General features: G+C 46.1%; 1 protein-coding gene and 1 long non-coding RNA gene across 9 annotated transcripts in view; one reads left to right on the top strand and one right to left on the bottom strand.

Moving 5' to 3' along the window:
- The window catches only part of CUX1 (cut like homeobox 1), a 278,459-nt gene extending 267,134 nt beyond the window's left edge, over window positions 1-11,325 (bottom strand). For 6 of the 8 annotated variants that reach the window (XM_054847168.1, XM_054847167.1, XM_054847172.1 and 3 more), the window contains exon 1: window positions 11,191-11,324. In XM_054847168.1, the coding sequence (XP_054703143.1) occupies window positions 11,191-11,253 (63 nt within the window). In that variant the 5' untranslated portion in view covers window positions 11,254-11,324. Of the gene's footprint in view, window positions 1-11,190 lie in introns of all 8 variants that reach the window. The other 2 variants (XM_054847175.1, XM_054847169.1) reach the window with 1 other exon arrangement.
- On the top strand, window positions 10,553-14,333 carry LOC129214902 (uncharacterized). Its single transcript, XR_008579843.1, has 3 exons — window positions 10,553-10,699; window positions 13,192-13,340; window positions 13,908-14,333. It is a non-coding gene; the product is annotated as an uncharacterized LOC129214902 (long non-coding RNA).
- The last annotated feature ends 1,074 nt before the right edge of the window (window positions 14,334-15,407 follow it).

A 15,407-nucleotide genomic window follows, 5' to 3' on the forward strand; every position in this document is an offset into this window, starting at 1 on the left:
TAAAACAAGCTGATCACAGCACAGTGTGTGTGCTGTTTTAATCGTTCCTGCTGTATTTAACATACCATCCCAAGAAAAAAGAAGAAAACCACAAGGTTTCACGAGTTGATGGCATGGGGCACAGCAAAGGACTCTGAAAGACAGAAACGAGTATTGGCAGTTGCACAGAAGAAAGCAGCTTTACGATACAACTTTCCAATCACGGGACTGACCAAAGCTCTGCCTGCACATACATAAAAAGCCTGAAACTAGCTCCTCCTCGCGAGCATGGAAACAGCAAACAATGTTTTATACATAAAACTGAGAGCATGGCTTTGTGAGACAATTTAATTTGATTCAAATCCTGATCTAAACCAGGGAAATAATCCCCAGTCCTGCAGGGGTTAAGGACTGTCAGTAACACAGACGGCACCCACGGTCTCGCAGGATCAAGACTCACACTAGAAAAGCTTTCTTCGTTAGGCAAGTAGACAAGATAAACTCTCACAGACCAATTCTTCCCTCCTTACTGTCTGCTTCACCACGCACCTAATGCTTCTTCCATCCTGTGAAGCAAGAGCACAGCAGCCCCCAGAGTTTACCCCTACAAAGCAGCAAGTATCGACTCACTTTTGAAAGGAACGGAGAAAAAAAAAAAAAAGAAAAAAAAAAAGATATTCTGAGTTTGAGCAGTGGTTACGAGTATAAAGTACGTTTGATTGAGAAAACAGGCAGGTTGTTGTGAACAGCGGCAGAGAGATGAGTTGAAGACACAATATTAGCAAGCTGCCCTTTTCCAACATCCGAAGAATTTTGATAGCAAGACTCCATGCCAAATAAAATGTGCAGAAACCTATAAGCAAGAGAAAACTAGAGCTCCTGAGAGAGACAGGACAGAGCTGCAAGAAGGGAAGGGAGGAGTAACCAGTGTATTTATAACTTTTTTCTTTATTAAATATATCAAACACTTCTTGCACTCACGTAAAAGAAACTAAGGTTAGAGTTGCGTAAGCAACTCTGTACAGAGGTCTCTCCACAGAAAATCAATTGCAAGACTACTGGCTCCTTGTTTTTAAATGTTTAATATTATCCCATCTCCACAATTAATATTAGAAAAGCAACTATGCTCATACCAGACATACCAAACCAAAGTTGAGTACTATCAATATTAACACGCACACACAAAAGTTGCAACAGAAACACAGATACACAGTTTGCTGACAAAATTAACATTATCTTATTTCAGATCATAGACAAGGAGTACATTTTATTTATGCCTGAAAACGAAGCAAACGTCTTTAAGTGGTAATATGATAGAAATTTACTTTGACATGCACATGCAATAAAATGTGTAAATACCCAATAAAAATAAAATGAAAAATAATTACAGACAAAACACAAGTATAAATTTTATTGAGCTATTCTGACAGCATTTGTATTTCACATCAATGAAACAACAAGAAAAAGAATTAAGTTGATTAGAAACATGAGATACAAAGGAAGAGACCGAGAAGCCACTGGACTAGTCGGGAGAGATTCATCTCTATTCACAACTTCACCATGGGCCGGGTTAGAAAAGGCAGCTCCTTCCCCACCCAAGCTCAGTCAGTAGACTATGACTACGCATGTGTTAAAAATTAAGCACATGCGATAACGCTTACTGGGTCAGGGCCTTTGTGTTGTGCTAAATAGGGATAAAGCTTATTCACCTTTGCAAAGTTCACCGAGCCGAGCACACGAGACCCACTCGCAGCAGCGGTGAGCAGGAGCTCAGCAACGGAGCGCAGCACCTCTCCAGCCTCATAGCTATTCAGGAAGCGAACGCACGCGAAATGAGTAGGCGATCAATATTTCTGATGGCACAAGTAGACATCTAAATCGTAACCTCTAACCCTGCTGACAGTCTTAGCAGAAGGCTATCGATACTCAGACTACAAAACCTGAACAACTTGGATAAAAGATAAAAGTTGCTGTAAGAAAAAGTTTCAAGCTACCCCATCATATGTCTTTGGTGACTAAAGAATTCCAGCCTTCAGACACGAGTCTAACACCTTCCATAAAACCTGCTCTGAACACATCCCTCTCTTTCGCCATTCGGGGGGCTCGCAGGCTGCCATTTACAGTCCTCACAACCACCGGAGCGTGGCTTGGATAAAAGCCCTGCTAGCGACTGAAGATCCTTCACCTGAGCTGGCAGAGGCCGGCCTGTCTGTCTGAAACAGGGAGCTGTTTCAAACCTTTCCTAGCTGAGGACTGCAGTTTTAAATGATGCAACCACAAACTGTTGAATATTAAATTCAACACTCATATCACTGGGTGCCTATAATGTAAATTTTAAGCAGCCTTTAATGTACAGAGAAATCTGAAAGGAAACTCGATAAATTGCATATCTTGCCTTCAAACAGTATACCAAAGAACATGGAGGTATGTTTTAAAGTTAAGAGCGTGTGTACTAATAAGTCTGGATTATAACTTTATAACCATTTGCAGGAAACATTTTCTCCCAATGATTTGGTACCAATCATCAGCGATACTCTTTTATGACACCCAACTACTCAGTTCTGGTTTTCCATTCATTTCTATAGACATTGCTTCCAGCAACAAGCCTGAAAAGTACCTACAAATCAACAGCAGTATATCCCCTGTTTAACCCATTTAAAAAGAAAGCTACCAAAGGTGCAGAAAATGTAACAACAACTAAGTCTTATTTATCCACAACACAGAATTAAGCAGTAGCAAAAAGGAATAGCAAGCGCTAATTCACAATCTTGTACCTCAAAGAGGGGTCAGAAGCATTATCACTGTTTCCCAGATAGAGAAGTAAACCAGCAGAAGCCGAGAGAGATGCTCAGAGGCCTGAGCAGACCCAGAGCAGAGCCAAGAACAGGCATGCATCAACTGCAAACAACGAGGCTGAAACTCCCAGCTTATTTCAAAGTCACTACTACCTAGTAACTATCGCTCAAACTGAATCCAAACCAATTAAGGGCTTTGTACATTAGTACCAGTCCCCCTAAGCTTTATTGCCCAAAGTAAGTATTCACAGTGTATAGATTTTTATGGGTTGATGCGTATCAGCTGAAGCTTACCATTCTGGTTCGAGAAATCTTTTGTTTTCCTTCAAACAATGGATCAGCAACACCACGCAACCTCAAATACCTAGCAGAGGTACCAGAGAGAGCAGGAAGAGTAAGAAAATCCATCAAGCTTCATGCATTTCATCATCTGCAGCGCTGCCTTTTAGCTTTGCAGTTTAGTTTCTATAGGAATAAACCAGGGCATTTCCATGCAAAACACACAACCTTTTTGCATCTAAGATGTATCTAGTCTGAGTCTTCATTTAAGGGAGAAAAAAAAAAATGAAAAGCTATTAAATTGTTTTTCTTTTCTCTTTTTTTTAAGTAAGAACAATAAGAATACTTCTACTGTTCACAATATCTCAAAATACCATCCCAGTGGTTAAAAAGCTATTTAAGTCTAACAGGAACATATGCCCTGTTTGTCACAGGGCAACATTAAAAATCTGTCAGTGTACTCTCAAGTCATACCATCACCCTGGTATCTCATGTACAAATCTTCCCAGGATGTTCCCGCAAGAACAGCTTGGTGGTAAACCCCAGGCTATCCTTTCATACCATCAGCACGTGCAGGTGAGCTGGATTTGATTGCAACACTACTGCCAGGCGCTTGTTGGGAGACCCTCCATACTCCCCAGCTGCACTGCCGAATATTTATATAAATTCTAAAATAAGCTCTCCTCTTCTCCAAAATGCACTGCAATACAAGTTTCATTTACAAGTCCTAGGCTTAAGCTCACTCCTTAACTCCCTCCTTCCTTCACCACTTCCCTCTACCCCATCCAGTCCTTTAAACAGCATCCCTTCCCCCACTCGTTTTTATTTTTACTTCCCTGCAGCATTACTGTCCTCAGCTTGTCAGATGTGAGCCACAGACCGAAGCCAACACTTCTCAGCAAGGACAGACCTCAACAACGTAAGCATCAGAAGTGATTCAGGCTCCCTGTACATACACACACCCCAAGCTGTAAGAGCAATCCCACAGCGACATGGTGATGCAGCAGCACAGGACCATCCAATCTCCAAAGCGCAAGGGATGCTATAAAATGTTAGCAGGAATTAGACCACAGTTTGGTCCCACCTGCATACCCTGTGCAATGCACACCAGGGCTCACCTGACCATTAGCCAAATGCAAGATCACTGAATTCAATGTAATGAGGGGTCTACCTCCACTGCAAAATTAGTCTAGCTGTTTACCAATTATTTGGCCTAAATTTTCATATCCTTCACAGAAACCTTGCAGCAGCACTTCCAGATGCTGTTATGTCCAAGCTTGCGTATATCCACACAACGCAGATAGGAACAACAGGATCTGCTCAGCTCTGATGTATGAAGTCCTCTGAAAAAGCCTCAGAGACAGCCACAGCCTACACCCTTACATACCTTAAAAAGCTCACAGCCAGAAACACAAAGACATGGGGGAATTTAAAGCATTAAATACGGCAGCTTAAATATTTTTGTGCACCTGCTTTTGAGCTTTTCAAAGAAAGGGTAATCTTTACCTCTGTTTCCCCAGAGCAGATCACTGTGGGTCCACGAACCCGACCAGGAGGCAGACAAGTGCCTCCCCTCCCTCCTCCCCGTCAAACAACAGCACAACTCCAGCCCTCACAGAAACTTCCTTATTACCCCACCAACTGTCGACAAAAGCATTAAATTACTGCAAGGCAAGGAAGCAAGCGAATTGCCAGCGAGGCAAAAAGCTATTATACAACATTAGTCTGAAAGGCTCCAACTTCAAACCTACGTCTGCTGTAACACATCCGCACAGAGCCGTCAGGCCATCTCCGGGCTTTAGCACCTTCATACCGAGAAATACGTTTATTCACGCTAAATACTGAACTCTACTAAGTCACAGAAGTGACCAAGTAACAGCATAGTAAGAATTGCTGTCCCTTGCTAGAGTCAAAACACGAGCACGATCAGGGAACCGCGGTGGATCTCGTACAAATTCTTTCCTGCCTACTGCTTTCCCAGAAATGCAAGTACTGTTCGACAACAGGGAAGACCACCGTTACATCCAACAGCCTACACCCAACATCTGCACACTTCGTGTTTAATCTTTCATAAAAGCTTAATGCTGTTAACATTTGGCTATCTGTCTGGATTTCCATGTTCTTCACAACCCAAGCAATGTAATATACTGCATTTTCTTCATTATAACTAACAATAAAAGCAGAAATTACTAACTTATTTGCCTTGTCGAACCAGAGACAACAAAAACAAGCTGAGAACATGTATGTCACACAATGAGTAAGATTTATCTGATCTTTACTAATTTAAGGACATTAACTATTCTGATCGTGAGGTCCAAGTTTCTCTCATCTTTCCTGGCAAATTCAACACCACACCTACAACCTGGTGCGTGAGCACTCTTGTACAAATCTCTTTGCCCTAGACTCCCTGTCATCTACTAACTTCCCCATTTCAGCTTTCTCCCTCTCAGCTCCACATCTTCCTCCCTACTCCTTCATGCAACACTGGAACATTGTCACTGCATTCTCAATCCAGAAAACACTATGTTTTCAACACCTCGCCCATAAAGTATATGGGAAACAACCAAGCACAAAGATAAGCAAAGCATAAAATGTAAAGAACACGTGCAAGAGAAACCAGAATACACAAGACAGGAATTTACTCCCCTGCTTACATAAAAAGGACCCCAAGTCAATGAGCGCCGCCTGCCTGGTGTCCTAAAAAATACTGAGCATCCATGTGTGTATCTGTTTTCTATCCAATAAATAAACTGCCTTTATTTTCAGCCTCAGCATGATCAAACTGAAACTTTAGATTATGCATTTTTCTACATCCACTTTTTGCATGACGAATCAGCTTGCAAATAAAGAATAATTGTTCACTGGAATTTTAGACTGCATGTAATTTCTTCTATAGCAAATGTTTCACCCATTACTTATTTGGTATTGTTATACACAGCCAAGTAGTGCAATCTTTTCTCAAAAAAATCCCAACCATTACCATACTCCAAATCCTCACTACTGCATTTTTCAATACATTATCCAATTAACCACAAACTTGGCACAAGAGCAGAGTGATTGAAACACACATTAATTCTGTCATGTTTCAGATGGGCATTATTTCATTTGAGGAACAAGAAAGAGGGCTAGAAAAGCTTTCAGAAATTTCTTTCCAAGGAACAGGTCTCAAGGAATAGGATTCAAGGAATCCTATGAAAGCCAAATTCTCGAGCCAGAAGTACACCACGGGCCTTTCTTCCAGTAGGTCACGTGTGTTAGATGTCCAGGGACACCACCCTGACCTCCACAAAAAGCTAAAGCCTGCCTGCTGCAGGGAAGCAACGATGTTATCAGAGCACACTGGCAGCGGTGCCCTGGCTTTTACATCTTTCTCAGTTCCCTGCATTGCATCTTCTTGAAGAACTACAAAGCTGCTTTCACTCCACATCTCTGATCAGGTGGGGAGGAGCAGAAATGCATTTACAGTAGCTAGAGATGCTTTTCTTGATACACATTTAACTACCATTATAAATAGTAAAGCGCTGTCTACTTTTAGGACAGAAACTAAAAGTTCTACAGTGGCCTGCATGGATAAACAAAATTAAACACCCAGATGCGATTGCTAATTCCACTTCTGATGAAGCATGTTAACTCCTTCACTCAAAGCAAATCAGCTTGTGCTCTGGTACAGATACAAGTAAGGGATGCCAAGGACTCCACCTGTTTCTAATTAAATAATACAAGTGCTTCGGTATTTAAAAGCTACTCATTACTACTTAGTTTTTCCAGATATTGTTACAAATTTTGTAATGTTACAAGATCAATGGTTTACCTTAAACAATTAGTCACGGCATGCATAGAACTAATACTCCATCCTGACTCTAATCATATGAGATGCAAAACCAGTATGAGATTTTAAAAAACAGAAACACACGAGCAAGATTTGGCTTTAGATTTTCATTCCCTAGCTTGATCATAACAAGTCACGCCGTTCTGCTCAAAAGCAGTAAGAAACTGTACTTTTTACCAGTATGTGTGCCTGTCCTAAAAAGCTATGATGACCTTTTGAGACTTGTGTTTATTGTCAAAATACTTCAACACATAGTTCGTTTAGTTTTCAAATAGTATTAACTTCTTCCATTCATCCAGCAGATTCAACTTAGATCTGAGAGCCAAGCTAGACTTACGCATGCAACACTGCTGGTCAAAAAGATATGGCAGGACCAACTGTCTCCTCTGGTATAGATATATACACACACGTATTCAGAAATATTAAGCAAAATCTTTAAGGGGACTGCATGCCGTACCCAGGGGAACACAACACTTGTTTTCCTGTTCTCCAGCAGAGAGTTGTTTTTACGGTGAAGGTGATGGTGACACCAAAAACTACAACTCGAAAGAGGACCACGCAACAGCAGGTAACCTTCACACTGCTGTATGTCAACCTGATTCAGATCACACAGTTGCCTCCAAACAGGAGATGCGGTTTTAACTCAAGGGCAACAGCATTTCTCCAGTAATTTAATTCGCATTTATTGCCACAATATTCACCACTTGCAAGGATCTGTTTTCTCTACACGCTGCGATTCCCTTGCCATCAGTTTTCAAACACGGGTCCATCTTCAACCCCACAGCAAACTGATGCAGAAACGCCATGCTAATTCCATCGTTTCTTTAGGAAATATCACTAACCCTTCCTAGAGAAAAGGGTTAAGTGTTCCGCTGCACGCCTTTCAGGTACAGTCTCAAGTGAAGAGCCACGTTTGATACCTGTAGGAAACTGCCATTTTTGCATCTCGTATTCCATTTGTGAACAGACCTTTTTGTTCTTTAATCCAAGTTCTGAATTATTTAATCCTGCCTCTAACTCTTGAAATCTCTCTTCCTATAAACAAGAGGTTATTTAGTGAAAGGAAATAAATAATTAAGAGAGTCAGACCCTAAAGTGTTCCTGGCTCTGTTTTTAATTAATATTGATACAATCTTGAGAAACCTGCTGCTTAATATTACAAGGCAGGTCGAAGCTCATCAACAGTTAAACGTCTTCTTCTAACAGAACGTGGAAGAGGAAGTTGCAAGCAGACAGGGTGCATGTTGCTCCGCTGCCAGCGATACGGGACTACACAGTCTCAGCTCCTTACAACTTTCTCATGCAGAAAAATGACAGCTTCAAAGCCATCTAGACCCAGAGCTACAAGAGCTGGAGTTTACAGGGCACAGGTGGAACTGTGTCAAGCATAAATCCTTCAGGTTTTTGCCCTGGAACAGGGTAACGGAAGTGCAGACGAAAGCATTTTTATTTTCTGTAATTCCACACTCAAAATACGTTAGTGCAAATGAATGACGGGGGAGGGAGGGAGGCATGGACAGTTCTGTAAGACTGAACTTCATACTCAGTAACGATAGTTTTTATAGCATATTGCTTCATCTGCAAGTGGGAGTAAATATTACACTACCTCTTCATGCAGATGGGTGGATAAAAAAAAAAAAAGCTAATTTGAAACAAATTAACTATCTGCATATGGATGAAGGTACGCTCTACCTCTCTGGTCAGTCCAGGACTCTCCACAGACAGCCTGCCTGCGAAGTTAATAAACTTTGCACTGCATACAGATTGCCCGGTGAACCTGCCAAAAGGTGAACAGCCTCAACCCGCAACACATATAAATAATCACACGTCCTCAAAAGCGGGTAATGAGTATTGTTCAAACAACTTTAAGCAAGCGTTACCAGAATGCTTCAAAGGAAAACCTACAAGCTGTTTAAGTCAGACTGTCACATTTAGTCTGCAAAAACGAGATTAAGGTTTGTACAGTGATACTCCACAACAGGTTTTACAGTATGCACAGAAATTAAATTATGATAAAAGTGAGCTATTTTTTACTAAAAACAGAATAGAACAATCTATCAAAATGCCATTTGGCTGCGTTCATTACATTTTAGAATTTAATTTACATGATAGATACTTTAGCGCAATATGTTTTAATCAATAAGCATTTCTGAAGGCTTTATTTTTATAGGAAATATTTAGACTTCTTCACAGTTAAATGTAACACCACAGCAGTGATGTTAGGAGCGTTTATTTTCCTATGCTAAGCAAGTACAACCATACATACACAGAGGCAAAAGCAAAAGTCCACAATTAAAGATGTCAGACTTTGTTTAACTACATCTTAATTTAATCCATTTTATTTTATACAATTCTACATCTGGATCTCATTTTCTATATTCCTGTAGGTATTCTGGGTCACTATTAAGAACCCTTTCAAGTTAGCAAAGTTCAGCCAAGTCTACCTTAATCCAAAGCCTTTAAAAGAAACAATAAAACACAAAAGGGGGGGAACAAAGATCTAAACCAAAACGCTACTTTACCCCACCTCCTAATGCACCTGAAAGTCAGAACGGACCAGCCTCCTACTACAGATCCTACATAGCACTTCCCGTTTTGGGGGTTGCTGGGTTGGTTTTTGGTTGTTGGTTTTGGTTTTTTTTTTTTTTAGCATCGCTCCCGCTAGCTCACCCTCTGCGAGCCCCGCCGAGGGGAGGGGAGGGCGGCGGGCCCCGGGTCCCGCTTCCCGGCCCCCCCGCCAGCATCCCCTCACCTCCAGCGGGGCTGCGGCTCTGCCCAGCATCAACGCACCATGGTTCCACCTGCTGCAGGGGCTCCGGCCGGGCACCGCCGAGCCCGCCTCGGAGGGGGCCAGGGTGGGCAGCCGGCGGCTTTCGAGCCAATTTATTTAAACGGGAGGCACCGGAGGGCTTGAAGAGGCAGGGCAGCGCTTTCCTGCACCAATCAAGTGGGAGAAACATGCATGTTGCAATCCCATTCAGCGGCGGGAGCACCACCAATTCATCGTTTGACAACCTTCTCCCCCCCCCCCCTCCACAAGCCGCCCTGGCCTTATCTATACCCCAGCAATTATATTAAATAGTGGATCTGCAATTTCCTCAGGGCACGCACCCAAAGGTGAAGGAAAGCTGGTTTGCGAGGACTTTCCCTCGGAGGAAACAGGACTTCTAGGCTGTTATGAGCCAGGATAGTAAAGCATCAATATTCCACTCATCTGTCAGATCCTGGACAGCAGGAGAGGCTGGAGAGCCCGTGCATTATGTAAGCGTGCCCTCCCGCCACCGCCGCGGGGAGATGCCCCGCCGGGAGGGACGCCCCCGCGCCCTGCCGGCCCCTCACCGGCCCCCCGCGGCCGCCGGGAGCCACCCCGGCCGGGGCTGCCCCTCTCCTCCCGCGCGCGCACACACACACCCCCCCGCACAACCGCACGCATCCCCTCCTCGGGCCGGGCGAGGCCGGGCGCTCGCCCCCTTCCAGCTCCGGGCAGCCCCGCGGGACCCCGCCGCGGCTCCATCCCTCGCCCCCCGCCGGCGACGGCTTCCCCCCACACACACACACACCCCACCCCCGGCGCGGTGCCAGCCGGCCGCGGCGCTCGCAGGGCGACGGGAGCGCGGCGGGCCGGAGCCCCCCTGCCCGCCGGCGGCGGAGGGGCGGGGGACCGGCACCCCGCGGCGAGGCGAGGCGGCGGCGGCCGGGCAGCGGCGGGGGAGCGCCCGCCTGGCCGGCACCACAGCGCCCCCAGCCCCCGCCGCTCCGCGCCTGCACGCCGAGCCCGGCCGGCTCCCTGCGCCCCCACACAAAGTCCCAGCACTCGGTAAACTTTCCCCGGCTCCCGGGGAGAAAAGGCGGCGGGGAAGCGGCGGCGGGAAGGGGCAGGCGGGGGGGAGGGAGGCAGGCAGGCGGGGGAGAGGAGCGGCAGCCGGCAGCCCCGCCGCCGCCCGCCGCTTCGGCCGCTCCGCACGGCCCCGGCCGCCGGGGGGGAACTGGAAGCGGGGAAGAGAGCAGCCCGGGACGGAGCGGGCGAAGCGGCGGCGGCCCCGGCAGCGCCGGCTCCGGCGCCATCTTGGGCTGATCGATGAATTGAACAAAGAGGATCAATTTCCGATGGGGCCGGTGATCAATGGCGGGGGGGGGCGGAGGGAGCGGAGCGCCGCGGCCGGGCGGAGCGGGGGGTTCCCTTTAGGCGGCGCGGGCCGGCAGCGGGAGGAGGAGGGGGAGGCCGGGCCCGAGGGAAGGCGGAGAAGGGAAGGAGAGGGGGGGTCCGGCGGCGCGGCCCGGCCGGTGCGGCGAGCGGGGGAGCCTGACCTGCAGCTGCTGTAAATCAAAGCGCTTCCAATATTGAAACATCGATCCCACATTGGCCGCCATCTTGAGACATATTGAGACAGAGTGAGCGGCTGATAGAGAGAGAGAGAGGGGCTGGAGTTCAGGAGCCGGGAGGGAGGGGGAGGGAGGGAGGGAGCCAGCCGGGAGGGGGGAGGAGGGGCGGGGGGGCAAGGGGGAGGGAGGCGGGCAGGGAGCGCCCAAATCCCGGCCTGGAGCCCGCGCCCGCCCGGAACACGGACTCAGCCCGTGCGCTCGCGGGGGGGGGAGGGGGCGCCGCGCCCGCGCGCTCGCAGAGCGGCCCCCCCCCCCCGCCACCGCCTGTGCCGCCCCGGATGGGGGGGGGGGAAATGGCGGGGGGGGGGGAGACACCCACCGCCGCGGGGGTGCGGGGTCCGGCCGAGCCTGGCGGCGCCAGGCGGTGGGGGGGGGGGGACGGGACTCTGCGGGGCAATGCGGGGTGCAGCCGGGTGGGGGGGGGGCACTGCCCGGCGCTGCCCGCGGAGCCCCCGCGGTGCGGGGTGCTGGGGTTCGCGGCAGAGCATCGGGCGCGGCAAATGGTTCCCAAACACGCTGGGAAGGTTGTTCGCCCTCTCGGGGAGCCTGGAGTCTAAAATTAGATAAGTGGAGAGAGTTTAGGGGAAACAACAATGAAAAAGTACATTCGAGACAGCCTGATTCACTGTGTCCGGGGCGGTACGAATTCGTCTTTAAAAGGGATTTATTTAAATGTAGACAGGCACTTACTCATAGGGCTAGTGCCACTGACCGCTGCCTTGGAGGGGACGGCTCGCGTGAAGGTTGGAAAATCAGATCATAGCTCCGCGCAGGATATCCATAGAAACGGAGATTAAAAGGATGAAATAACTTATTTTGTTCTAAACAATAATGTTGCTATAAATACGAACGTTTTCCTTGTTCCCTTCCTGAAAAGCACAGAACATTTTACCAGGCTCATCTCTTAACAAAACAAACCGGTGTACGCAAACAGCCTGCAAATACGTTACCCCCCGCGACAGCATTCCTTATTTCCTTACTGGGGAATGGGCAAAACCACGCTCTGTACCTGTCCCCTTTGAAATCAATACCCTGCGCGGTGTTTTGCCAAATGCAGCTACTTTCTCCGTTTTGCACTTCATCTGTAAAAGGAAAATCTATCTTCCTCTGGGTGAGTGAGCGAGTGTAGATCTTTTCTCAAATTGTATTTGATCATCGAGTGAATTTAGTGCTCACTCAAGTCAGTGGGTTGACTACTTGAAAATGGCTCCGTCTATCTTTCGAGAAGTTACGGCAGAGACAGCGGCAGAGCGATTGCTACAGATTATTTCCCAATCTGCTGCCGTCCTCGTTTGGAGGAGCACCATTATTTCAGCCTTCATTTCCACTTTTTGCTGAGGCTGCTGCTTACAAAGATACTAATTGCGATGGCGGGTTTTATGTTAATGGTTCCACGTAATGATCAGCCCGACAACTATAGACCTTCAAATTGTTAGTTGGCTGTACTGAGAATAAAACTAATGGCGTTCGGTGATGAAAATGTCAGGCCTCCACCTGGGGAACTAGATTGGGCGCTCAACGAGATTGAAATGCAAGAGCCTCCGCGCGTGGCGCAGGCGGCTGTGGTGGGGCTGGACCCGGAGATATCTTCTGAGAAGGAAACCCCTCTTCCTCCATAAGTGCCACGCTTCGAGGGAGGGCAGCTCTTTGCTGGGACGGCGGCTGCGTGTCTGTGGCTGGGATGATGGTGGGGAGGTGTGGGGCGCCCGGCCGGGGTGCCCCCTGCTCCGGCAAGAAGGTGTTGGGTGCTGCTGAGCGACAGCTGTCTGCAGGGATGGAGCTGCACGAGCCTCCGAATTCTGACTAACAACGTAACCGGTTTGGTAGCTCTAAAATAGGATTTTAATCCTGGGAAGCATCATTTCACATTCCAGTGATCTAATCAAAATCCTTTCCTCTCATCTCTCCATGGTCCCCCCTTTCTAGATGAAAGAGGCTGGAGTTCCTGTCTTCACCCTTTCTCCGCTGCCTCCCTGTTCTACCAGTCTGTTCTGTGTCCAGGCAACTGCAAAGAGACATTTCAAAGACTCCTGCCGTGCCATGGAGATGTTTTCTCTTGTTAGTTTGGACTGCAGGTGTGTAAGCCTCAAGGATGAAGTATCGTGGTGCTGTTTTAGGTTCGGGGCATACAGTCATAGTACAATAAATCACATAGTAACGCTCCACTTTGAACGCGCACGCACAGAAAAAGGAAAAGAAAAAAGCATCTGACCTGAATCATTTTCTGGAAACACATCTGGTTAAAATCCAAAGTTTTAAATTGAGTAATATTTTAAAATACATTTGGTAGGTATTAAATTACAGTGTTATATCTGGTAATATTTATGATACTAATGTGTTAAGCAGAGGTTTATATCTGTCAAGAAATATGAATGATTGTCATATGGGGTAACAAATGTATCCCGATATAAATAATATTTTATGATATTTTTAACATTATTGTAGTCTTTTTTGCAGGAGTTACATCTTGTCACATTATTGCCAATTTGAAATAAAAGCTCTGTGGCTAGATACCAAAGCTTTAACTATATAATTTTGAGTAAGAATAAACAGTACGGCTGATGTTAGGAAGTACTGAGAAACCCTAACTCTGCCGGAAGACAAACGCTGAGCACCTTTAATTCCTATTGTCTTCCGTGCAGGATCGAGTCCCTTATTTGCCATTTTGTGTGGCAGCAAGCCCAAGGAAATCTTGCTTGACAGCTCTGTTTTCTCAAAGTGCTGTATTTCTTCGGGCTGGATTCTGCAAAGATCCTGCAGGGTACAGAGCTCCTTGGAGCAAGCGATAATTTGCTTTGTGTTCCTGCTGAAACATACCTATGGGAGATGGAAGAAGGATCTTGGAAAATTTGGTGCACCCTGGCAAGAAGACGGTTGGAATAAAGTTTCCTTGGATTATTATGTTTTGAGAAATCAGTCTCATCTGTTCATTTGAGGAAGGTTTTCTTAAGGTTAGATTTGATCTGTGTAAATGCTAACTTCTTTCAACAGGCACTAATAGAGTACTGAAAAAGTAAGTACAGTGTATTTGAAGTTTAAATCTAAAATGATGGCAGTAACTAATAGTACTTCAGTAATGCTTGTACATCCAAAATATTTGTAAGTATGTTGTACAGATTTCTTTTTCATTTTCTCCCAGGTATAGTCATACAGGCACTATTTTAGGAATTAGGTAAATGTCTGATTAAAATTTGTTTCCTATTAATGTCACCGTGTCATAAAATGTCACTGATACAGATATTTGATTAACACATTTGCACATTGGACCATCAATGGCAATTGGTTTTGTTATGCTTCACATGTCGTTGTCCAGAATACTGAAGAAAATGGAGCTTTATTCCAAGGGTCCCAAACTTGTCAGAAACAATTCATTGTCACAGCTGCTCCTCTGGGCAGCAGTCGGCATTCATTAAGATATTTTGGACCATGAGCCCAATTTTAATCACTGGACTTGGGCTTCTATTTGCCTTAGCAAATCTAGCTTATTTCTTTGGCTAGGACACTGAAAAATGAGGTGCTGCTTCTCCCAGCAAAGCTGTAACTTTGAGTCTCTTCTCCATGGATTCTTCTTTTTTTCTTCTCCTCTTTTTCACTTAAACGAACTCCCAAATTTCTGTCAGTTCCCGTAAAAGGGTTCCTCTGGAGCCTTATCTGTACCCCTGACTGCTCCTTGTCCAGCCCATTCCCTCCTCACTCTAATCTTTGCATTTTCTTCAACTGCTTCTTGTCCTCGGCTCCACATGCCTGTGCCCGCTGAAAATGCGTCCCTCGTTCCAAACCCACATCCCTCTCCACTGTGAAAGTGTCATTCTGTTCACTCTTCAGCTGGAGTTGAAAGCAAGCTGTGCTCCGTCTATCCTTATTACACCGTGCCGTTACATAGTCAGACTCCATAGGGATGGCAGAGAATAGAGACAGCCAAACAGATAATTTATGTTGCTGGGAGATTTAGCCCAAATTAAGATCAAAACTCATATATGTCTTCCAAAGCACAGATATTTTTTTTCCCCAATTATTGTCAATGACTCCAATTCTGCTTGATTTATATCTGTTGTAGTAGCCAGAGGTTTTGCGGCACATAAATTGCCAGAGGATTTGGCCAGTCATGTGGACACAATGATGTGTACAAGCTCAGGAAACCC

Source organism: Grus americana, chromosome 19, assembly GCF_028858705.1.
Source record: "Grus americana isolate bGruAme1 chromosome 19, bGruAme1.mat, whole genome shotgun sequence".
In the NCBI taxonomy this organism is placed as follows: domain Eukaryota; kingdom Metazoa; phylum Chordata; class Aves; order Gruiformes; family Gruidae; genus Grus; species Grus americana.